The sequence below is a fragment of the Chenopodium quinoa genome, unplaced genomic scaffold (assembly GCF_001683475.1).
Source record: "Chenopodium quinoa cultivar QQ74 unplaced genomic scaffold, ASM168347v1, whole genome shotgun sequence".
In the NCBI taxonomy this organism is placed as follows: domain Eukaryota; kingdom Viridiplantae; phylum Streptophyta; class Magnoliopsida; order Caryophyllales; family Amaranthaceae; genus Chenopodium; species Chenopodium quinoa.
Genome location: NW_018744626.1, coordinates 3107722 through 3132714, shown reverse-complemented (window position 1 = coordinate 3132714; position 24993 = coordinate 3107722). Strand labels below are relative to the sequence as shown.

Sequence of the window (24993 nt, the reverse complement as noted above, 5' to 3'; positions counted from 1 at the left end):
TATTGCAGCCCTCGGTGCATTCAGAGGTGTATACGAATTATATCGCATTGGTGCCTTGGTTCCTCTAACCTCTTGGCGGTTTCCTCCCCTTATTGCGGTAGGATTCCTCGGCCTTACAACTCCTCAAGATCCCCCTTCTGACATCGGGTGAATCCTATCGGTGGAACTAACTCGGCTACTTGTTTTCATCAATTCTTCACTCTTTATATAATAATGAGCTTTGTTGAAAGCTGCAGCTAATGTTGGCTGATTTTTTCGGGTTAAGTATCTTTTAAATTCTGAATCATTCAGGCCATTCATTAGTGCCATGACTGCTATCTCCTGCTGCAATCTCGGAATTGTATTGGCTTCATTATTAAACCTCCTTATGTAGTCCCTTAGAGACTCATCTGCCTTTTGAGTAACAGCCATCAACTCTCCAGAAGTTCTCTGCCGAACACTATTACTAACATACTGCCCCACAAACATTTCGGCTAACTGTTGGAAACTATGGATTGCTCCATTTTCAAGATTATTAAACCAATCAGCTGCTGCTCCAACCAGAGTGGTGGGGAATACTTTACACCAAACGACATCAGAATTGGTATATAAAATCATGTGACCCTCATATGAGGTCATGTATCTACCTGGATCTCCCCTTCCATCATACCGACATGTCGACATTTTGATTTTTTCCATCGGTTGATCAAGGATGCTCTGCGCAAATGGTGATGCCCTCAACTGAACTACTCTTCGCACCACTCCTTGCTGATAAGTCCCCGTACTTTCATCTTGACCTGAGGATTGAACCTGTGATTCTCTAGGGGTCTGTTGGGATCTTATCGGTGACCCTTCATGTCGGCGTCTTTGCGAACTTTCGGTCTGGTTAAATTGATTGCCGTGAGTTGTAAAAGGCACCCCTCCACCATCTTGGGTTGCTCCTACTTCCTTTCTTTTTTTACTCATGGCGGTCATCACTCTTGCGGCCGTTTCCAGTTATCCTCAATCTGAATTTCTAGATCAGGCATTTTTTTTATCGGAAGGTATGAGGCTCTTTTAGGCGATAGAAGCTATTAAGTAGCTCCCCTTCCTTCTAGCGCCAATTGTTTCTGCAGGACTCCAATGACCTAACTCCAAGATCCGAAGCTCGAGTATATAACCCGTTCTGCTTCTATCGGCCAAACAAGAACCTACACACAGAGAAGAGATTAGCTAGCCCCGGGGTGAATCCGGGGATAACCACTCCAAAGATTAAGTCAACAAGTGTTTATGGAAAGAAGAAAGAGATTATTTAGAGAGAGAAAGTAGTGTGTGAGAGAGAGAGAGAGAAAGAGAGAGAGAGTGTAATAAATGCTACCTTATTTATGAGGTAAAACCAGATTATTTATAGGTTGATTAAGTGACGGGTGACAGTTTAATAGGCAAAGTAATTTTTGCCACGTGTCAATCGTGAGAACGACACGTGTCAGCTGCTTACATGTCGATACGTATGCTTTATGTATAAATGCCGATATTAACAAGAGTTGCTGATGAACCGAATTCAAATAGTATATCGGCCTAAAAAACAATATCGGCCTATCATACAGTATCGGCCTTAATGTAAATATTATGTAAATATTTCCCCATAAAATAATGGTGGTAGATTTTATCTATCCTTAATTTATTCTTCATTTTACATGTTCATTGTTGTCAAAGGAGGTGTATGATGGTGGGCGTGTATGTCAAAGGAGGTGTAAATGCTATTGTCAAAGGAGGTGTATGATGGTGGGCGTGTATGTCCAAGTAAAAGGTTCAAAGGAATATGTGTTAGCAGCAGAAATTGTGAGGCAGTTTGCAATGCCGAGAGATTTCCTGGAGGAAGTTGCCAAGGATTTCGCCGCAGGTGCATTTGCATAAAACCCTGCGCTAAGGCTTAGCCAACGATTTGTTCCTCATAAACAAGAATCAACTTGATGCATCATAAATACACTATATGTCTATATGTCTCTATGTATCATATTATACAATCGCGTGTGTACTAGTACTACACTACTTATTACGAGTAATTGTGGTAACTTTGTAATATAATGATATACAAAGTAGCATAGTAGTGAGCTACTTGTAAATTCGTAATAAACAAGTACAATGTATGTATAGTGGAAGTAGAGTATTAAATATTTAAATTTGTGATCAGCTTTGTCCAAAAAAAAAAAAGTTATCGAGCCTATGTAGTATTAGTATGTGTACGGTGTACCGGTTGATATACTATGTATAATGTAGTGTTTTGCACAATTTGAGATGTATTTTTCTTTTTAGAAAGGTGTTGACCCTTATGAGGTTTTGATGATGATGTTAAGAATTGAGCAAACTTCCTTTTAATAAGGATTTTCTAGTGTTGTGATGTTTGCAGGTTCAGTAGGCGCTGAGGGCTGAAGTAGGAACTGGGTCAAAGGAACTTTAGAAGATTCATGAGGACAAGTAAAAGACAGAAGAAGAGTTCCAGCAATGGAACTTCTCGAAGTTTCTCAACAGGAACTTCAAAACGGGTTGTAACGACCTGGTTCCGGTGTAATGCTGGGGCAAGCCTCAATAACCAAAGATCAGTGCAAAGATCAAGATATCAACTGAAAAAGATGGACTTCATAACTTATAGTGTTATAAAAGATAAGTTTGTTTTATAGGTTGATGTAAACCCATTAATGGTTGTTGCGCATGGAACTTATTAGAAATCAGATAAAGCTTGGCAAACAAACTAATTTGTAAAAGATAATTATAAGTTTTATGAAAAAGTATTTATTTGATTTTATCCTTTAAAATCTGGTTGAACTTGGTTTTATCTTTTTCATAAAATTCTATCTTTTAACAAAAACGAATTTGATAAAATTTGGTTTTCATAAAAAACGAAATTAAATCTGTTTAGTTTCGGTTTTAAAAAGATAAGTTTAGATTTCTATTTAACTTATCTTGTTTGCGAAAACCTAGTTTATGAGCTGAGAAACTCCTATAAATATAGAAGTAATTCAGCTTAGCAAAATGAGAGTTTTAAGCGTGAAAACCACTTAGTGCTTAAGAGTAAGTTTGCCAAAGGTTTAAGCTTTATCATTTTGATTTCGGGTTTCATGTGTAGCTTTCCATTTATGTGTTAGAGTGTGTCTTTGCGTTGTAATTGGTTTTGGGGTGAGATTGTGAATTCTCTTAAATTCACGTTTGAGTGTATGAGTTTGAATTCTCTAAAATTCGAGTGGTAGTCAGTCACCCCGAGTGTGTCTTGGGTTGCACAGTGTGAAAAAGGAACCTGAGTATGTCTTAGGTCGAGAAAGGAACCTGAGTGTGTCTTGGGTCGAAAAAGGTGCCTGAGTTTGTCTTAGGTCTGATAGGATAGGTTCTTATCAATTAGCAAGTGTCTTAGGAGGAACTTGCAAAGCAAAGGTTTGTGTAATAGGTTGTACTAGGAGAGTTGCCTATTATAGTGGAATTTGTTTATAAGTCCCAATAGGGCCGAGGTTTTACTTCCAGTTAGGCACTGGATGGTTTCCTCGTAAAACTTGATGTGTGCTTTAAGTTTCTTTATGTTTTTATTGTTTATTTCCGCATAAGTTCTGCGATTGGAACCTACTACCATTCACCCCCCTCTCGTAGTAGTTCATCTAAACTAACAATTGGTATCATAGCAGGTTCTCACGAAGTTACAAGCAACCTTGTAGAGTAAAGTTCCTGAACAGATGAATGCTCGCGAGAAACTTGAAGAAGGGTATTCTACCCAAAGACCACCAATGTTCAATGGCAAGTTTTATTCATACTGGAAGAATAGAATGGAGATATTCATCAAAGCTGAAAATTACCAAGTATGGAGAGTCATTGAAAATGGTGACTTCGAGTTAACAAAAACCAATGCAAACAAAGAGGTAATCCCTAAACCACTAGCTGAATTTGATAAAGAAGATTATGAAAAATATGAGTTAAATGCTCAAGCAGTGAAAATCTTGCATTGTGGACTAGGACCTCATGAGCTCAATAGAATCATGGGGTGTAAGTCCGCAAAGCAGATTTGGGATTTACTGCAAGTAACACATGAAGGAACGAATGAAGTTAAACGTTCCAAAATTACTTACTAATGTCAAAATATGAAAGATTTGAAATTCTACACAAAGAATCCATTCAGGATATGTTCACTAGATTTACTAACATTGTCAATGAGTTAGAATCTTTAGGTAGGTCCATACCCATTGATGAACAGGTAAGGAAAGTCCTTAGAAGTCTTCCTCAAGATGAGAGGTGGAGATACAAGGTCACTGCTCTGCAGGAATCCAAGGACTTCCCCAAGTTCAACCTTGAACAGTTCAATGGTTCCCTGCTCACTCATGAACTCCATCTTGGAGCAAACTCTGAAAGTTCCAAGAACAAGAGCCTTGCTCTAAAGGCTTATGAATCAAGCGACTCTGAAAATGACGATGTGGAAACTGCCATGCTTGTACGGAGGTTTAGGAGAATGCTAGGAAAAAGAGGAGAAAAGAACAGACGAGGACAGCCAAGTTCCAAAGATTTCAAATGCTACAGATGCGGTTCCGAAGAACATCTTCTCAGATACTGCCCTAATCCTAAGGAGGACGAGAAAGCCAACTACAAAGGCAAGGAACAGAACAAGTATTACAAATCATCATTCTCCAAGGAAGATGTAAGAAAATCCATGATGGCTGCATGGGGAAACTCTGATTCAGAAGATGAAGGAGAAGGAGAATCCATAGAAGAAACAGCCAACTTGTGTTTAATGGCTAAAGCTAATAATGAAGCTCGTCTGAAGGAACTTGAATCTGAGGTATGGTATGACTATCGACAACTCAAACATTTAAATAAAGAAAATCTTATGGATATTATTCTGGAACTTCAAGAGGATTGTAAAGAACTAAATAGGTCAAAGTTCCAAACTGATCAAGCTTTAAAAATCCACAAAGAACATAGTGAATGGGTTGATAATATGAAAGATGATGTTCAAAATAGATTATTTGATTTATATGATAAAAATGTCCTTCTAAAAGAACAAGTTGAAAAACTAAAACATGACAATATACTGTTAAATGTAGAGCTGGCCCAACTAAAACTTGGAATTGACTTTCCTGACACTGAAGTTCCTATTGCAAACCAACTTCCAAACTTTGAGAAATTAAAATCAGATTTGGAAGAAGTTAAAATAAAGAATCAAACCTTGGAGGAGGAACTTGCTAGAGCCAGGAAAGGCAAAGAAGTGATTAATAATGGAATTCCATCTTGGATAGCTAATGCTCCAAACAAGAATAAAGGAGGACTAGGATATAAAAAGAAATCTAGGAGAAATAGGAAGTATGTAGATCTACCCAGTCAAAAATTATGTCACTACTGTTGTGGTACAGGACATCTTCGAGCTACATGTCCTAAAAAATTCAAGATACTCTTAATAATACTGAGCATGCTGAACAGGTATGGATGAAGAAATCTGACTCTTCTTCCAAAACAGTGGAGCCCAAGGAAACATGGGTTCCAGAAACTAACGCTTAGTTTTCATGCAGGTTCCAGTGAGGGGGAACAACACTTGGTACCTCGATAGTGGTTGTTCTAAGCACATGTCTGGAGATAAATCTAAATTTCTCTCACTGGATGCCTGCTATGGAGGAACTGTGACCTTTAGTGATAATAAGAAAGGTGAAATCATTGTTATAGGTAAAGTAGGAAGGTCAAGTTCCCATGCCATTGAAAATGTTTTTTTAGTCGAGGGTCTTAAACAACAACTTGTTAAGTATTTCTCAATTTTGTGATAAAGGTAACTCAGTTAGCTTTACTTCTAATCTTTGTAGAATCATTAACAATGACACTAACAATATTATTCTCGAAGGAACCAGAAAGGGGAACACATATATTGTGGATCTCAATGAAGTTCCACGTAGTAGTTTGACCTGCCTTAGTGTCATTGAGAATGATCCCTTATTGTGGCACAAACGATTTGGCCATGCTAGCTTTTCTTTGCTTGATAAACTTAGGTCGAAAGAACTTGTGGAAGGACTTCCATCCATCAAGTTCCTAAAAGATAAAGTTTGCAGTGCTTGTGTTAAAGGTAAGCAGACACGAATTTCTTTCAAATATAAGAATATGGTAAGCACCACAAAACTATTGGAACTTATTCATATGGATTTGTGTGGTCCCATGAGGATACAAAGCAGAAGTGGCAAAAGGTATGTAATGGTTATTGTAGATGATTTTTCCAGATATACCTGGGTTTTCTTTCTTGTAAGTAAGGATGATACTTTTGATCAGTTTGTTGCTTTTGTGAAGAAAGAACAGAGAAGAACAGGTCATCAGTTAGTCCACCTGAGATCAAACCATGGAACTGACTTCGAAAACTCAAAATTTGATGAGTTCTGTGAAGAACATGGAATGGACCACAACTTCTCAGCCTCCAAGACTCCACAACAAAATGGAGTTGTTGAACGGAAAAATAGAAGCTTGGAAGACATGGAAAGAACAATGTTGATTTCTAGTGGACTACCTAGGAACTTCTGGGCAGAAGCTGTAAACACAGCTTGTTACATATTGAATAAAGTCTCTATTCGAGCTATAACCAACAAAACACCTTATGAACTAATGAAAGGAAGAAAACCAAATATCTCTTACTTTAGATCTTTTGGTTGCAGGTGCTTTGTACACAATAATGGGAAGAGAAACTTGGGAAAATTTGATGAAAGGAGTGATGAGGCTGTGTTCTTAGGATATGCCTCAAATAGTAAAGCTTATAGAGTTTACAACAAAAGAACAATGTGTGTTGACGAGTCTGTACATATAATTTTTGATGAAACTGACTATGTGATTGATGTACAGGATGATGATGATGATTTCGAAATAGGGTTGGTAAGAAGACATGACCCTGATGAGGAATCAACTGCATCCATGAAGCAGCAAGACAAGAATCCTACAGCTGAAAATCAAACTGCAACTAAAACAGAAGTTCCTCAAGAGGAACATCTAGAACCTGATAACCCAGAATCTGAGAATCCGAAGCCACTGAATCAAGAGACAGAAGACAATGGTGCTGAACCAGAAAGATTATATCCAATCAAAGACTTTACCCCTAAACGTTGGAAACATCAAAAGTCTCACCCAATGGACATGATTATGAGTGATATAACCAAAGGAACTCAGACTCGGTCCCAACTAAGGAACTTCTGTGCATTTTACTCATTCCTATCTACCATGGAACCAAAGAACTGTGATGAAGCCTTATAAGATGCAGACTGGATTATAGTAATGCAAGATGAATTAAGTGAATTTGAAAGAAACAAAGTCTGGCACCTAGTTCCTAGACCGGAACACCAGAAAGTCATTGGACTAAAGTGGGTGTACAGAAACAAGCTTGATGAACATGGAATCATTGTGAGAAATAAGGCTAGTATGGTTGTCAAAGGGTACAATCAACAAGAAGGCATAGCTTTGATGAGACATTTGCACCAGTTGCCAGGTTAGAAGCTATACGAATTCTTATTGCTTTTGCAGCTTTTATGGACATTAAGTTGTTTCAGATGGACGTCAAATGTGCCTTCTTAAATGGCTTATTAAAAGAGGACGTCTATGTGGAACAACCCCCTGGATTTGAAAATCCAGAATTCTCAAATCATGTCTATAAACTTGATAAAGCTCTCTATGGGATGAAACAAGCACCTAGGGCATGGTATGAGAGGTTATCCAAGTTCTTATTAGATAATGATTTTAAAAGAGGAAAAATAGACAAAACATTGTTTTTGAAATCAAAAGGAACTGACATTTTAGTTGTACAAATATATGTAGATGTTATTATTTTTGGTGCAACTAACGAATCTTTGGTGAAGTATTTTGCTGACCTTATGAGTAGTGAGTTCGAAATGAGCATGATGGGTGAGCTAAACTTCTTTCTTGGATTGCAAATTAAGCAAATTGAGAAAGGAATAATGATTCACCAGCAAAAGTATGTGAAGGAACTCATAAAGAAATATAAGATGGAAAGTTCCAAAACTATAAGAACACCCATGGGAACAAACATCAGACTGGATGAAGACACGGCTGGAACTTGTATAGATCAGAAGACGTATAGAGGTATGATAGGTTCCTTATTATATTTAACTGCTAGTAGACTTGACATATCGTTCAGTGTAGGCTTATGTGCGAGGTTCCAAGCCAATCCAAAGGAATCTCATCTTAAGGCAGTCAAGAGGATACTTAGGTACCTCAAAGGAACTAATGACTTATGTCTCTACTATCCAAGAAATGAATCAATTGATTTAGTTGGATACACAGATGCTGACTATGCAGATGATCTAGTAAATAGAAAGAGCACATCAGGTATGACTCAATTTCTTGGACCATGCTTAGTTTCTTGGGGTTCCAAGAAACAGAATACAGTTGCTTTGTCCACAGCAAAAGCTGAATATGTAGCTGCTGCAGCTTGTTGCTCACAAATGCTATGGATAAAACAACAAATATGTGATTTTGGTTTGAAATTTGAATGTGTTCCAATTTATTGCGACAATACTAGTGCTATCTGTATTTCTAAAGATCCAGTGCAACATTCTAAGGTTAAGCATATCCACATTAGACATCACTTCTTAAAAGATAATGTGGAAAAAGGCTATATTAAGTTGGAATTTTGTCCTACTAATAATCAAATTGTTGATATTCTAACTAAGCCTTTGAACAGAGAACGCTTTGAGAACATGAGACTGGAACTTGGGATGATCAAGCTGAATTGATTGCAACTGAAGTTCCCAAATATGGTATTGTCAATTACAGGATCAATTAGGAGAATAAAACATCTATCACAAACTTGGTGTGATAAACATAACGGGAATGTCACCGTTGGTAAACTCTTGGAGGTTAGTGCAATTAACACTCATTTAAACTGTACATATAATTTAAGGAAATGTAGACATGTATATGACTTGTTCCATGAATTTTGATTTTAAAATTCTGTTTTCAAGAAAAATTATCTTCTGGAAAATTCTTTATTAAATAAAATGTGAAAAGATAAGTCTTGAATTAAAATTCCATCTAGATTAATCTTCAAAACAAGATAAAATTCATTGTTCCTAAAACTAACCCTTCAACTTCAAAGCACCGTATCACGTATTTACTCTCCTATAAATACTCACCCAACCAACTCCACTAACTCACAATCACATCAAATTAAACCTCTCAAACTCTCTCAACCACAAAATTTTTACAGCTAAACCACAATCAACCATGGCCGACGAAAACCCTAAAAACCAAGAAGCTTAATCACCCACCAAATCTGCTAGCTCACAACCAATTAACCTGGAACCTCCCATTGAATTACTTCACACCTCATCAGAACCTAAAAATACCAAGCCAAAAGCCGTTGAAGAAACCGCTACATCTTCTACCACAAGCCTCCCAAATTAAAATTCCTCGGTCGAATTGCTGAGTGGAAGAAAAGAAAAGCTGAAAAAACGGAGAAATCGCAAGATAAGCAAATTCGGGAAGTAGAGGACGAACCTGAAGAGGCAAAGGATGATTCTGAGGGGGAAGAAGATGAGAAAGCCTTGAAGAGTCAGGCTGACAGGTATGTTGTAGGCTATAGAATAGATGGTGCATGGTGTAGAATGGTGAATTTCGAATTTCTAGATCTGCTTAAGTTTCAGGGTTGGGATTACTTATTTACTGTGAAAGCAAAAAACTATCTATATCCTCTGGCTATGGATGAATTTGTTAAAGAATGTGAATTTGAAGATGGTGTGTGTTGTAGCAAAGTGAATGGGGTTGATGTTGAATTTGATGCTGCTAGACTAGGAACTCTGCTTCAAGTTCCATGTGAGGGATTTGATACTTATATGAAAGAGGTTGTAACTGTGAAGGTGGAAGGGCATACTAAAACCGAAATAATTAATTATTTGGGTGGTAGGAAAGGTATAAGTGTCATGAATCACAATGATCTTTCTCCTTTGCACAAATTGTTATTCAACCTTGTGAAAAAGTCCTTGGTTCCAAGGACACAAAAGAAAAATGAATTGTTCTACTTAGATATGGCCTTAATCTTTTGCATGTCCAAAAGAATTAAAATTAATTTCCCAGCAATCATGCTCCAACACTTAGAGCATTGTAAAGAAAAGGAATTAAAAATATGATATGCTGCAATTCTTGCTTCTGTGTTTGAAGATTTGGGTGTGAAATTGAAGGAATTTGATGGGCATATGAGGGAGAAAGGAGAAAATGTGATAAATGAAACCACTCTAAGGGGATAAGCCTTGATGTTGTGAGGGGGAAGTGCGTGAAGTATGAAGCGCAGAAGAAGAAAGGGAAGGAAGAGGAGTCACAGCTGAGAGGTCCTGTTAGGAAGAGCAGAAGGCTCTCAGTTGGAACTCAGGCCAGGACAAGTGCAAATGATCCCTTGGAGTTAAGTGAAGGAGATGGAGGAGCTGATGAGATAATCACTGATTTATCTAATAGACTTATGCAGGTTGAAGGACAGCTCATTGACATGGCAGGGAAGATGAAGGTAATGGAGAGAAGCAATGCATCTCAAGCTAAGGAGTTCCAGAAAGCCTTTTCAAGCCTGGAAGCACAATTGAAGAAAGATCAAGAAGACAACAAGGCAAATCTTGAGCAAATCCTAAAAGCGCTTGATGTCTGATCACCCTTGCAGCCTATCCCAGCCATCCCTTAGCTTAATCTATTTTCTGTTGGTTTTTAGAACAATGATCTGTTTTCTTTGGATGTTTTTGAACTTTATTTGCTTCTGAATATTTTGGAACTTGGTCTGTAATATTTTCAAGTACTCTGGATGGTTGGTTTTGTTAAATGCTATGGAACTTTGTCTATATATGCATGCATTGTTGAGAATAAACAGGAAAATTTGTGTGAAAGCACTAGCTTAAGAGAGCTAGCCAGCGCTGCTTCCAGCTTCCCGCATTCGATGAATTGCCTGTGGGGCTGTGAGTAGATGAATAAAACTTTGAAAAGTCAGGTTTTTGATAATGCCAAAAGGGGGAAAAGCAGGAGCAAACTTGGAAGCTGAAGTTGTTCTAGTTCCAGTTGAGTAAGTAACAAAGGTTGTTCTCTTCTCTAAATTTTTTTTCTTGCTTTCTATTTTTCATTCTGTTATTTATTTTTGTTTAGTTTCTTTAATTAGCCTATGAAAAAAAAATTGAAAAATGAAAACTTAACCTTCTGTTTCTTTACTTGTTATTCTCAGGAGTTTGCTCAGTTTGTCATCATCAAAAAAGGGGAAATTGTTGACCCTTATGAGGTTTTGATGATGATGTTAAGAATTGAGCAAACTTCCTTTTAATAAGGATTTTCTAGTGTTGTGATGTTTGCAAGTTCAGTAGGCGCTGAGGGCTGAAGTAGGAACTGGGACAAAGGAACTTTAGAAGATTCATGAGGACAAGTAAAAGACAGAAGAAGAGTTCCAGCAATGGAACTTCTCGAAGTTTCTCAACAGGAACTTCAAAACGGGTTGTAACGACCTGGTTCCGGTGTAATGCTGGGGCAAGCCTCAATAACCAAAGATCAGTGCAAAGATCAAGATATCAACTGAAAAAGATGGACTTCATAACTTATAGTGTTATAAAAGATAAGTTTGTTTTATAGGTTGATGTAAACCCATTAATGGTTGTTGCGCATGGAACTTATTAGAAATCAGATAAAGTTTGGCAAACAAACTAATTTGTAAAAGATAATTATAAGTTTTATGAAAAAGTATTTATTTGATTTTATCCTTTAAAATCTGGTTGAACTTGGTTTTATCTTTTTCATAAAATTCTATCTTTTAACAAAAACGAATTTGATAAAATTTGGTTTTCATAAAAAACAAAATTAAATCTGTTTAGTTTCGGTTTTAAAAAGATAAGTTTAGATTTCTATTTAACTTATCTTGTTTGCGAAAACCCTAGTTTATGAGCTGAGAAACTCCTATAAATATAGAAGTAATTCAGCTTAGCAAAATGAGAGTTTTAAGCGTGAAAACCACTTAGTGCTTAAGAGTAAGTTTGCCAAAGGTTTAAGCTTTATCATTTTGATTTCGGGTTTCATGTGTAGCTTTCCATTTATGTGTTAGAGTGTGTCTTTGCGTTGTAATTGGTTTTGGGGTGAGAATGTGAATTCTCTTAAATTCACGTTTGAGTGTATGAGTTTGAATTCTCTAAAATTCGAGTGGTAGTCAGTCACCCCGAGTGTGTCTTGGGTTGCACAGTGGGAAAAAGGAACCTGAGTGTGTCTTAGGTCGAGAAAGGAACCTGAGTGTGTCTTGGGTCGAAAAAGGTGCCTGAGTTTTTCTTAGGTCTGATAGGATAGGTTCTTATCAATTAGCAAGTGTCTTAGGAGGAACTTGCAAAGCAAAGGTCTGTGTAATAGGTTGTACTAGGAGAGTTGCCTATTATAGTGGAATTTGTTTATAAGTCCCAATAGGGCCGAGGTTTTACTTCCAGTTAGGCACTGGATGGTTTCCTCGTAAAACTTGTTGTCTGCTTTAAGTTTCTTTATGTTTTTATTGTTTATTTCCGCATAAGTTCTGCGATTTGAACCTACTACCATTCACCCCCCTCTCGTAGTAGTTCATCTAAACTAACAAAAGGAAAATAGAGTTAGCATCGAGCCCCCTATTATGACTTAAGGTTACGAGTAAAGTACAATTGTCCACGAACTCAATAGTGGAGCAAATGAGAAATAATTCACTTTCCTAATTGCAAATTGCGAAATCAAACAATGGTGCGCGCATTATAAGCCTTTAATATAATATTGCCATATGCTTTGTCCAATTTTTTTTTTTGGCATATTCTTGTTTGGCTGAACCCATATTTTTTTCCTAGTTTTTTTTTAATTATTTTTTATTTTTATTTTTTATTGTAGGCTTGGCTGAACCCATAGCTTACGATTACATTTACAGCTTGTTTGGATGAAGAAAGGGGAAGGAAAAGAAGCGGAGGGAGGAGAAGAGGAGGGGAGGGAAGAAGGATGAGTTTTCTTTCTAAATCTCTCCATAATTGGAGGGATCAATTTCCAACAATTTAATCCTTCCTTTTCTCTGCCCTCCAATCCCTTAGTCCCTTTCTCATTTGCTATTCAAATGAAAGATACTCCATCTCTCTTCCCTTCCTTTCCCTCCATTTCCTTCAACCCAAACACACCGTTAGTACTGTAATTGACATGAGAATAATACTGCAATCTCGCAAAAAACAAAATGGTGGTTGGCTAAGCCAGGCCATATTTCATGATTCAAGATTGTTGAACTTTATTATTTCCAAACAATGTAATACATGTACATGTTCTATATTAAAAAAAGTCTAAAAGGTGAAAGTTAAACACTTTAAAAGGCCGATGAAGTTAGGAGTTATTATATATGATTTTGGGATGAAATCTCTTTGGAACTATAGAGTATACACTTTAAGGGCCTGTTCTCATACGTTTATTTTCAGTTCATTTCAGCTCCTAATTTCCTTCTCTTATAAAATATTCATTTTATTTCAGTTTAGTTCAACTGAGTTCAGTCAATGAGAACAGACCCTAATTCGAGATAACATGCGTGGTTCACACCTGTTTTTTAATGTGATCTAAGGGGTTACCTCTCTTATAGCAATATGGTTTTTGGATGAAATTAAACCTCCTTACCTTAAATTTGTAGAATGAACTCTCTCTTAACGACGGGTGCGATCTAGTCCCGTATTTGACAAAGATCCAAAAAAGCCATCTTGTATAGTTTCATAATATATATATTATATGATTTCCTTCTTAAGAAAAATAGAAAAGTATTAAATTATCAAATTATAATAATGCATGTAATTTGATCAACTTATAGAAACTGATATTAACATCACCTTAGAAAGAAGTTAGTGCATGAAAAAATGAGACAATGATTTTAAGGGGTTTATAATAATATTTGTAGGGAGTAATTTTCTTTAGGTAAAGTTACCCTCTTGCTTTGCCATTATGTAATGTTAATTTCTTATTCCTAAAATGTGTCTATTAGTCGTACCAGTTAATTTAATTGACAATTATTAAGAAACAAATTTCTTTTCTGTTTTCAAAAAAAAGAAATTAGTTTGCCTATGCAGATTGAATGCATAATTTTGTTTATGAATTCAGTTTAATTGGTTAATAATTATAGTGTTGAGGTGTCAGATTGGATCTATTATTTGTATGTAATATGTTTATATATACGAAATTAATATATCGAGCAAAGTTTGGTGGAGTTGGTGAGAACTCACCTTGTGACTTCAAAGTCACAAGTTTGAACCCTTGTTTTCAAGTCATCTTGATTTTAGTCCGATTACGTTAAATTTGTTTTTACAGCTCTATGCGGAGCTAATTATAAGTCTAAAGGCAAACTCTTTTTATATCAGCCACATATAAAGATATAGGTGTTATTCACAATTATAATATGGACCAAATATCCTATATAAGAAACCTCTAGTATTGTTATATTGGGCACTCACCAATCAATTAAGCTCTCCATTACAATTCTCTAAACCCTCTTTTCCATAACCAAAAGCAGAAATATGAAGCAATCAATGAGGCCTTTTGCTGTCATTTGTCTAGTGCTCTTTCTTGTTTTGGCCACAGGTACCTAGAAATCTTCCTTCCCTTTTCAAATTTACATGAAGTCATTATTTTGAACTGTATGAAGTATCAAATAAAATTTAATGCATGCCTCACCTAAAAATAAGCTAAGAAAAAATTAAATTGGCATCCTAATTATTATCTTTTATTCATCAAATCTTACTTAGTTTGATTAGTATAGAAAGATAATTGCTAAAATGCTAGTATATAGCACATACACCTTTTATATTATTGTAAAGATGGAGATACATGATAAAGTTGTCTATTCTATTATGTAGTCAATTACATACATAAATTTAACAAGTCTTGGAACATTATATTGAAGATTTTTATTTATTTTTTACTTTATTTGTCACTCAATCGCCATTTTTTTTTTGGGTTAAAAATGTATAGTCGATAAAATCTTGGGACCATAGTGGTCCCAAAAAATATTGGATCAAACTTTGTTTATGTTATATGGAGTACTGATTTATATTACCTTTACGTAATTACTAACAACTGAGTATCTAATTTTTTGTCCTCCTGAATAAATTAAAGAGATTGGAACAAGAGTAGCCGAAGCAAGAACATGTGGATCTCCAAGTCATAGGTTCAAGGGACTGTGTACTAGCAGCAGAAATTGTGAGAATACTTGCAACACTGAAGGATTTCCAGGAGGAGAATGCAAAGGCTTTCGTAGAAGATGCATTTGTAACGGGCCGTGTGTTTAATTAAGCTATAATCATGTGCTCATTATGTTAAATGTGTGCTGCTTAAAATGCTAATTCCATCCTTAACATGTTCTAGTTGAGGTGGATATGGATGGTTGTTGAATAATAAAGTTATTATTGCATGAATATGTTGTTACATGCAACATTGTGTATGTGTATTTTGTTGTACCACTTGTATGTAAGTGACTATTGTAGTATTTACAAATCACTATCAATGAGTTATTATGTACAAGTTGTACAACTGTACTAGATCTTTTAATTTTAAGATGTTCTATCATGTTATGTGTTTCATTGTGGTAATTTTAAATAATAATGTAACAATATTACTCGGTTCAATCACTATCAATGACTTATTATGTACAAGTTGTATAACTGTACTAATTCTTTTTAAGATGTTATAATCATGTTATGTGTTTCATTGTGGTACTTTTATAAAATAATGTAACAATTTTTCCTGGTCCATCGATCAAATCCAAACTCTATCACAATACATATTAACCTAAATCAATGACCTAGTGAATAACTGAATATAATATAATAAAAGAAGATACATTTTAGTAGTCCACCCTCTCTTCGATCTCTTAGTAGACGGAGGAGGAAAGGTGAATCCATCCCAACCTATCCCTAATTCAATTTGACTCATTGATCGTGAAGTGCCCAAAATGGCCTAATTAGTAATTAATTAACTTGAATGAGCCAAATAACACCATTACTACTGAGCACCATATATAGGCTATATTAAAATCTTACATGAAGGCATGACATATACCTCTAAATTAAATCAGCCGAATCTAATTGATCAAACAAGCCAATAGATCCCTTACTATTGGATATTTAAGGAGAAATAGGTTTCAAATTGTCTATTAAAATTGACCATAACCTAGAAAAATTTTGAGAGCAAATTGAACAATTCTGATACAAACCATGACGTTTAATAGCTTTTTTCCATAGTCAATTTATAACTTATGTTTAGGATGATATGAATGACTGAGCTCCAAATTAAATGAGCAAAAAACTAAGGGAATTTGTACCATCATCATGCACATAATAATATGAGTGTGTAACACGTTTACACTCATTAGTCATTACTCCTTGTTTATAACATGCTTTTAAGTCCATGTTAATAAAGGACATAATGTACTCATTTTCACACCTAAATCATACCCATATCCACTTCAATTGGCTCAAGTGTGATGTACCCTCTTGATTATTGACTCTTTTCATCCTTACTCTTTCAATTCAATCTCTCTTTCCCCTTCCCACCTACATAATCACTGTACCCAGCAACATTGTATTATATGTTCCATCGTTTCAAAAGATTTTTACATAAATTTAAAATTTATGTATTACATTGAGTGTCCATAAAATTTATTGTAAGATAAGAAAACTACTTTGTATATTATAAGGCGGAGGACATATTACTTTAAAATTACGTTTACCATTTTAACACATCAACCAAAAATTCAAAAGTAGTTCACATATACTTGTATAAATGTTTGCTGATGTACTGTATTATTATTATTCAAAAATATACATCTCATTCATTGATATAATGATGTAATTAATTATATTTATGATTAAATCCACCTCTAGGACCAAATTAAAGCAAAAATCAGTTGGTTTAGTGTAACATTATCTCTCATGGTCCTATTTGATGTTGATATATCAATTGATTGTTGGTGCGGTGGTGATTAAGAGTACAATAATGACTGTGTATTTAATCCCCTGCAACAATAATTGAAGATAAATGAAATCAAATTACCCATAATTGATCCGCAACCAAAGGATAAATCAAGTGGAAAAAAAAATATGAGGTTGATATTGGATATGGTACTTAGTAGATCTGAAAATTTAACAAAATCATAGGTAATGGGGCCTGCTAGATACTGAATTGATCGTAATAATGCGCGAATAGTAATGACTCGTGAAGCTCCAGGCATTAAGACAAATTTGTACCGTAGATGTGCACCAGCTGATATGTTACTTTTATCATCAACTCAACTTTTTAGGATATAAAGTCCCATTCTTTTTTAAAGTGCCATCAATTAATTAAGTTACAATGCCAAGTACTCATTTAAGTTCTTTTAATTACTGTAATAGGATAGTCCACATTGGCTTGCTAACCTAATTTTCTTTTAGGTTTTGGATGATGGTAAATTCTTCATGGGTTTTAATTAATTGTAAACATCAGTATCATTCTCTCCGTTTTAGGTTAAATGCAGCAGTTTAACTAATAATTTAGGCCCCGTCAAAAAAAAAAAAAAAAAAAACTAATAATTTAGACATTTCCAAAAACTAATTATCATCAAAGGATTATTCATTTGCATTTTATTTAATCAAAGGCTATGTTCTCATCAAGTCATCAACAAAATACACAGCGTTTGCATTTGGTACAAGAAAATAAAATAAAAATGTTGTACGTTTGCATTTTTGAAAATCGGATTATTACATGTATAGTTTGATCATAAACAAAATTTTTTGTATACATCCGATGTACAATAATATTACTATACGTCGAAATAACTATTATCAAATTTAGGGTAATTTTTAGACTTTTTGAATAACTTTTATCAGTACAACATAAATAACTTTTACTAATATCATGGTAACTTATATATACTAACTTTTGATCATTATTTTTAGGTAAAGTTATAGCAGATGTATAATATTTTATTGTACATTTTTAAAAATGTTTGTCTCACCGGTATTGTATAGATAGAGTTAGAATGAAGTTATAAAAAATTGATTGGATAAGATCCATGTATGTACATTTTATAAATTTGAAAATGACTACTAAATTAAAGAATCACACTAGATTTTGAATTTTGTTCTTTTTCCCATATCTAGTTACCTAATTAAAATTCCTTAAAAAATGAAAAAATAAAGTTATCTAATTGACAACTAAGGAAGCTAAGTAAGGAGTAGGTAGGCAATGTTTTCTGTTGAAGTGTATCATCACATGTAAGTGTCCCACATTGTTTGAAGAAGAGAGACTTAAACACTTTATAAATTTAAGGGGCTACTCCTCCTATTACCATATGATTTTGGGATGGAACCTCCTTAGACTTGAGAAGTAAACTCTTTCTCTCTTGGTTTGCGGGTGCGGCCCAAGCCCGCATTACATGGTATCAGAGTCAGACCCATGGTTTGGGACCTTTAATGGCTTGAGTATATTGTCATGCCCATGGTTTGGGACCTTTAATGGCATTAAGTATTCTGGGCCAAGTTAAATTGGATCAAGTGATCCTTGTGTAACGGGACTTTACATGTGAGGGGGAGTGTTGAAGTGTATCATCACATGTAAGTGTCCCATATTGGTTGAAGAAGAGAGACTTAAACACTTTATAAAGTTAAGGGGCTACTCCTCCTATTGCCATATGGTTTTGGGATGGAACCTCCTTAGACTTGTGAAGTAAACTCTCTCTCTCTTGGTTTGCGGGTGCGGTCCAGGCCCGCATTTAACATTTTCTCTATATAAATGACTCTTTATGCAGCCTTGAGTTATATCACAAAAACAAATTAAACTCTCTATAATTTTGTAAACACCTTTTCTCTTTTTTGCTCAACTTTGAAGCAGCTTGTATCAAACAATGAGGCCTTTTACTGCTGTTTTTCTCGTCCTCCTGCTTGTCTTTGCCGCAGGTACAACCATTTTAATTAACTTGGTATATATATGTAGTACATTTTACGAAAAATTACACTAAAGATTACAAATTACATAGTTTAAATGTTCAATGTGTTTTGAGACAATGAGGAGTAATATATTGGAATGTTACTGAGTATGTCGTTTGGTTTATAAGTACACATAATGCAAAACACTACTAGCATTAACGTTGGTAGTTCAAACGAGAAAATCCTAGTTAATCCCGGCCTATGGCCAGTTGGACACGTTATAAAATGTTTAGTAACTTATTTGTGTTGATATAATGTGTCAATAACTTCGCACTAATTTAAGTTTATGAATTATAATTCTCATATCTATAGTACGTGCTCACAAATTAAAAATGTAGCTCATTATTTTACTTAGATAAATTTAAAAATTGTTCATAACTAATTAAAGATTAATTAAACTTAGTCAAGGTACAATCTTGAGAGAAAACTAACGTATCTAATTAGCTTCCTTGGATCGAGTATCTTATCTTTATTTTTTTGAAAAAAAAGGCTAATTAAAAATTTGTGTGTTTGTTTAGAGATGGGACCAAGAGTAGCAGAAGCAAGAACATGTGAAACAGCAAGCCATAAGTTCAAAGGAGCATGTATAAGTAAAAGGAACTGCGAAAATGTCTGTCAAACTGAAGGATTTTCTGGTGGTGATTGTAAAGGCCTTCGTAGAAGATGCTTTTGCACTAAGCCCTGCGCTTAATTACCCTCTAACTATTGATTATATTCGTGCTCCTTAATTATGTATCCTCAATGTATGGGGTGGGATTATAAAAAAATTCAAAAGTTGTTACTGGTATGTTTAATTGTTGCGAAAAATAATGTGTTTGTCGCATGTTGTATCGGGACTACTAGTATGTGCAATAAAATTGTACGTTTGTTGTGGCTAAAGTGGTAGTGTCATAATCGTATGTTAAACATATTTATCAATCGTACGAGAATTTTTTTTTTAAAACCGATTTTTTTGGATGACTAAGATTGATGGATTGGAATTTTGTAAGATTAATAATTTTCTCGAATGATCAGATCAATTTAGAAATAAATCACTCCGTGTGAACTAGGTCATATATGTGAATGATATGGTGGTGATGGTACGTGGTTGATGGAGGAGTTAAAATGAACACAACTACACAAGTGTAAGTTTTAGATGGATATTCCACGGTTTCTAATTCAATGTCATATCATTTTCTTTGAATTACTATGAATAATAACAAGCATGTTAGGGACACCTAAAACTCATTAAATTGAGAAAGCTATCCTTAAAATGTGTGAATAATATACCCTGTAACCCGCAAGTTGTTTATGGTGGGCTCATAACAAAAATTATACAGATGGATCTAGTGAGAAATTGATGTATGATGTATATATCAATGTATATAGCACACAAATAACCAAGTAATGAAGGTTTGGTTTAGTGAGAAATTGATATCCGTATCTCACAACTATGAGGTTATGTGATCAAACCCTACTAAATACATGTTAGGTAGACTGGTAGAGAATTCCCTTACCACCTCCTCCCCCAACTTCCAAACGCTTAGCCCGTTAACAGAGCAGAGCCATGGGGGGTTGGTGGAGGAGGCTCAATGCCCGTGGTCCAATGGGTGAATCATTTAGTAAGGGATTCCACCCATTTATTACCACTCTAAAACCTAAAGTAACAAATACTCCTACCTTCCTCAAACATAAAATGATTTCTTTCCATAGCGGAACCAAATAGATGAAAAGGTAATAGTTATATGATTCTTTTCTCCCCTCTTATTTGTGTCCTTTCCACTATGTTTCTATTGTTTTAATCAAACACTTCCTTAAGATGGGGTATGACCTTTATTGTTATTAGTATTTTTTTTAAGTTAAGAAGAAGGATCCTACTGAGTCGACACCTCTCACAGCTTAGCCAACTTAGCTCCGCAGGTAATCGCTTGAGAGTAGGGGAACGTAAGGGAATTCTCCTACTCCCAAGCATTTTGTAGCTAGTGAGGCTCATACTCGTGATTTCAAAGTCACTAGGTGAGTTCCCCACCAACTCCACCAAACTGTGCTTGGTAAAGCTTGGTGGCTATGGCCTATGGGTAGGAGCCAAGTCTGAAATCTTTGGACCAAACGGTCCATAACACAAATACGCAATACCCTACCTGGACCTGTTGTAGGTTCTAAAACACTAGAAGCCATATCCTAGAGTTAGAAAGATCCAAAAAGACCTTGCAACCTTTTTACTCCCCCTAATCCATTATCCACTATGACTTCAAGAGCTTCCACGCTTACAAAACAATCAATTTTGGGCTTCACTTGGTCAAAAGAAGTAGGCTCATACACAAGCCCATTAGTTTGCTCAATTTTTAATCCATGCCCTTGATCTACTCCGACGTATTATAGACTTATGGTTTTATCGAACTTTGACAGTTTGATGATAATTATGTATTTGGCTAAAGTGTATTTAGAGGTAAGTTTATAACATTGCCAAAATATTTTTTGTACATAATAATAACAAATTATTGTTTTTTTCAAATAATATTAATTAACTTGAAACAAATTGGGCCAAAAAATAATTGAGTTGAATCTAATCAAGGTCAGAAGTTGATCAAGTTTGTAAGTTGAATCAAAATTTGATTATAAAAAATAGTGGAATTAAAATTAACACTTTTTCATCTTGTAGAGTCAGAGTTATACTATTTAAAATCGGATCTGAATCTAACTTGTTGCCATTCCTACTCCAAAGTAATAGTCAATTCTACTAGCTTTCAACAAATTTAACAACCATTCTTTATTTAGAAAGATGTTGAGTTTTTTTTTTTTTTTTTTTTTTTTTTTTTTTGCTACTTGTGATAAACGATTTTGGAGTTTTGGGAGGTAACTAAGGGTCTGTTCACATTTACTAAACTGAGTTGAAATGAACTGAACTGATTGAAGCTGAATTGAACTGATTGGAGTTGAACTGAACTAAACTGATTGGAGCTGAACTGAACTGAACTAAGCTGAAATGAATATTTTATGAGAGAGAGAAATTAGGAGCTGAACTGAACTGAACTGAATTGATTGGAGCTGAACTGAATTGAACTGATTAGAGCTGAACTGAACCTGAAATTAAGTAAATGTGAACAGGCCCTAACTTATGTTGTGAGAGTGACAATCCAAACTCTCTTAAAGCCCTGCTCTAAACTTGTTATAATGAATTGGACCACTATGACTTTGATCAGTCTATAGGATCAGATCAAACAAGAGCCTCCCAAAGTCCCATGTTTTGGGCTTTACTGTGTCACTAAAATCAGGCTTGCCTTCTTAATTAGTTCTAAAATCTTGTTACATTTTAATTACAATGAGTGAGTAAAAGATGGTTAACTGATACTCCGTAATTTATACTTCGTATAATTTTTGTTATATTCAATCTCATTTTAGTTCCAGCACTAGTAATACACGGTAGAAAATTGTCTCTAGCTGCTCTACTTAGGTGATAGAGGATTAGAGGATCCATGCAACATACTCCATGAGAGCTACATACGGAGTACATGTGAAATAAGAAATTTACTAATTGGACCTTGTCAAATAAGGAAATGTTCAAACTGTTTTGAGATATAAATAAAGAAACTAATTGAATTAATTTGCGGTAGAAGGAGTTTGAATTTTTTTAGGTTAAATCATGTATATAAATGATATAATGTCATGTATTCAATCCAAGATATTGAGAGTATGTATGTAATGAAACAATCTCAAAGCTAAACTAATACAAAAGCAATATGTATGTATAGCTAAATTTACTTCCTATATTAGTGTTAACAAGCCAAATCGAGGCCGAGATTTGGGAAGCTTGAGCCCAGCTTTTGATACTTTATTCTAACTCAATCTCTAGTCTAGACATTTTTCGCGTTAAAACAAATTTAACCCAAGTTAAAAGTTTAATATTGCTTCTCGTTGTTATTTCTTTTAAGTTTTAAAGAAGAAAATAATACAGCTTAGTTACTTAGTGTCACATGCTGATAATTTCCTCAATGCCTTGACACAATAAGTCCCATAGGAGGCAATCTTCCTATACTTGTATGCCTTACTAATGCATGTAATTGTGGTGCAAATTAATGTCATTGTCTTGGCTTTAGCCTTTAGGTACATCATCTATACTCCTAAGCCCTAACTACATTTTATTGTACATTGCATGCATTAATCATATTTTTATTCTACTGTTATATATTGATTGTATATATCTTTATTATTATTGTAGGCATAACACGGCGTATGTAAGATTAAATGTGTACTAGCATAGTCCTTATAGTGGAGTCTGGAGAGAGAGACATATATACACACATAAACAAGCTAAAAAAACGCACATAATGCATGCACAATGTATAATTATATATAATCTATCGTGTTTGATTACAAATTCTAGGTACAATTTGAAAAATACGGAGTATATATATTTTGATATACAACAATAATAACTTTTGTTTAGATTATAAATTTGTACCAAACTTCAGCATTTTTTTTTTTACACGATAAGCTATGGGAGTGTCTGTGTTCCTAACTTAAGCATATACATGTAAAAATAGACATGATCAGTGATTGACGCATGCTCGATCTATCCCTGTGCAAAGCGACCTTCCCGAAAGTAAATTGAAAAAAGAACGTGTCAAGATATCATGTAATGGAATGTTACGTGTAGATTGTTACACACATAGAGAGTATCAATGTTACATCTGTCAAAGATTTCTACTCATATAAAAGTAACCAATATAGTTTTGTGTTTACTTCATAATTAACCAATCAATTAATACTCTTAATCAAATTAAACCCTCTTTTGCTAGAGTTGGAAAGCTAAGTTTTCAAGGAATGAAGCCAATTGCAGCCTTTCTTCTTATTTTCTTGCTTGCCTTGACATTAGGTATAGCTTCCATTTCTCCCTTTATTGGTTTTGTTATGCAATGTTATAATGCTACACGCATAGTCTATGTTAAATTTATTGCACAACATTACTAGTCGGGCCGAGCTTGCATACATTTTATAAAGATTAGGCTCGTCTTCTCTCAATACTGTAATCTTCTATACCCGAGTTGCAATATTTTCAATATTAAATTGAGGGATTGATCAAAATGTGTCACCAAGTATTAATTCTAATTAGCTTAAATCACTTTGGCTGCTGTTTGATTAATTATTTATTGTTGTAATTGTAATTGTAATTTACTGCCTCTTAAGTATTAGGTTTATTTTTAATTTTTTCCCCCTCTAAATAGGTTTGACGATTTTCTGTGAAAATATTTTGATTTTTTTTTCTTGTTATTTGGTTAATAACAATGTGATTTGCAGAGGGGGTGGGTCCAAGAGTGGCAGAAGGATTCTTGTTTAGAAAGAAATGCAATATTCCAAGTGTAAGGTACAAAGGGCCATGCGCAACTGACTCCGACTGTAACGCCGTTTGCAAATCGGAGGGAATGAAATCTGGAGATTGCCATGGCATTCGTAGAAGATGCCTTTGTTGTCGTCGTTAGACTAAGTACTCTCCCCGTCCCGAAATTAATAGTCATTAATGTAACTAGTAAAACCACATCAATGAAGCTTAGAGGGAGTACGACTATCTATCTATATATCTAGCTAGCTCCATGTACTACCATTGTAACTTTATGTATGTTTCACTACCAAAACAGTATCTTTTCTATGTAATTATCTTAAATCAATTCAATCTAAATAAAGCTCGAAATTCAAGTCAATGAAGCCCTTTGCAATCTTTGTTCTTGTTTGTATTCTTGTCTTGGCATTACGTATTCGATCTTGTCTTTATGATTTGAAGTGACCAGCTATTATTATTAAGTTTGTCAACAATAATTCTTTTTCATATATATGTTGTCTGTAAATCAAGTATAAGCATATTTTTTAGAGTTAAAAAGGTGGAATTAATCACATATTTTGTAATTATAAATAAATTATTTCAGACAGGAGGGATGAGATTCGAAACCGTAGTCTTTTTGTCATCTTGACTTTTAGATCAAATATAATATTTTCTTGTCATCTTGACTCCTAGGTAATTTTTAAAATTAACATTATATATATATATATATATATATATATATATATATATATATATATCAAATTCTAAAAAAGTATCATTTGTTTAGAT

General features: G+C 34.6%; 3 protein-coding genes and 1 long non-coding RNA gene across 4 annotated transcripts; all 4 read left to right on the top strand.

The window, feature by feature from the left end:
• Nucleotides 1-3680: 3680 nt before the first annotated feature.
• On the top strand, nucleotides 3681-7209 carry LOC110700891. Its single transcript, XM_021878473.1, has 3 exons — nucleotides 3681-4022; nucleotides 4121-5412; nucleotides 5787-7209. Exons 1-3 carry the CDS (start codon nucleotides 3681-3683, stop codon nucleotides 7207-7209), a joined length of 3057 nt encoding a protein of 1018 aa, XP_021734165.1.
• A 7144-nt stretch (nucleotides 7210-14353) lies between these two features.
• LOC110700495 (defensin-like protein) lies at nucleotides 14354-15575 on the top strand. The gene is made up of 2 exons (XM_021878044.1): nucleotides 14354-14529; nucleotides 15064-15575. The coding sequence occupies exons 1-2, from the start codon at nucleotides 14466-14468 to the stop codon at nucleotides 15234-15236; spliced, it is 237 nt and encodes a 78-aa protein (XP_021733736.1). The 5' UTR covers nucleotides 14354-14465; the 3' UTR covers nucleotides 15237-15575.
• Nucleotides 15576-18727: 3152 nt separating this feature from the next.
• LOC110700494 (defensin-like protein) lies at nucleotides 18728-19787 on the top strand. Its single transcript, XM_021878043.1, has 2 exons — nucleotides 18728-18878; nucleotides 19427-19787. Exons 1-2 carry the CDS (start codon nucleotides 18827-18829, stop codon nucleotides 19597-19599), a joined length of 225 nt encoding a protein of 74 aa, XP_021733735.1. The 5' UTR covers nucleotides 18728-18826; the 3' UTR covers nucleotides 19600-19787.
• Nucleotides 19788-23628: 3841 nt separating this feature from the next.
• LOC110700792 lies at nucleotides 23629-24586 on the top strand. The gene is made up of 2 exons (XR_002507276.1): nucleotides 23629-23763; nucleotides 24186-24586. It is a non-coding gene; the product is annotated as an uncharacterized LOC110700792 (long non-coding RNA).
• Nucleotides 24587-24993: the final 407 nt, after the last annotated feature.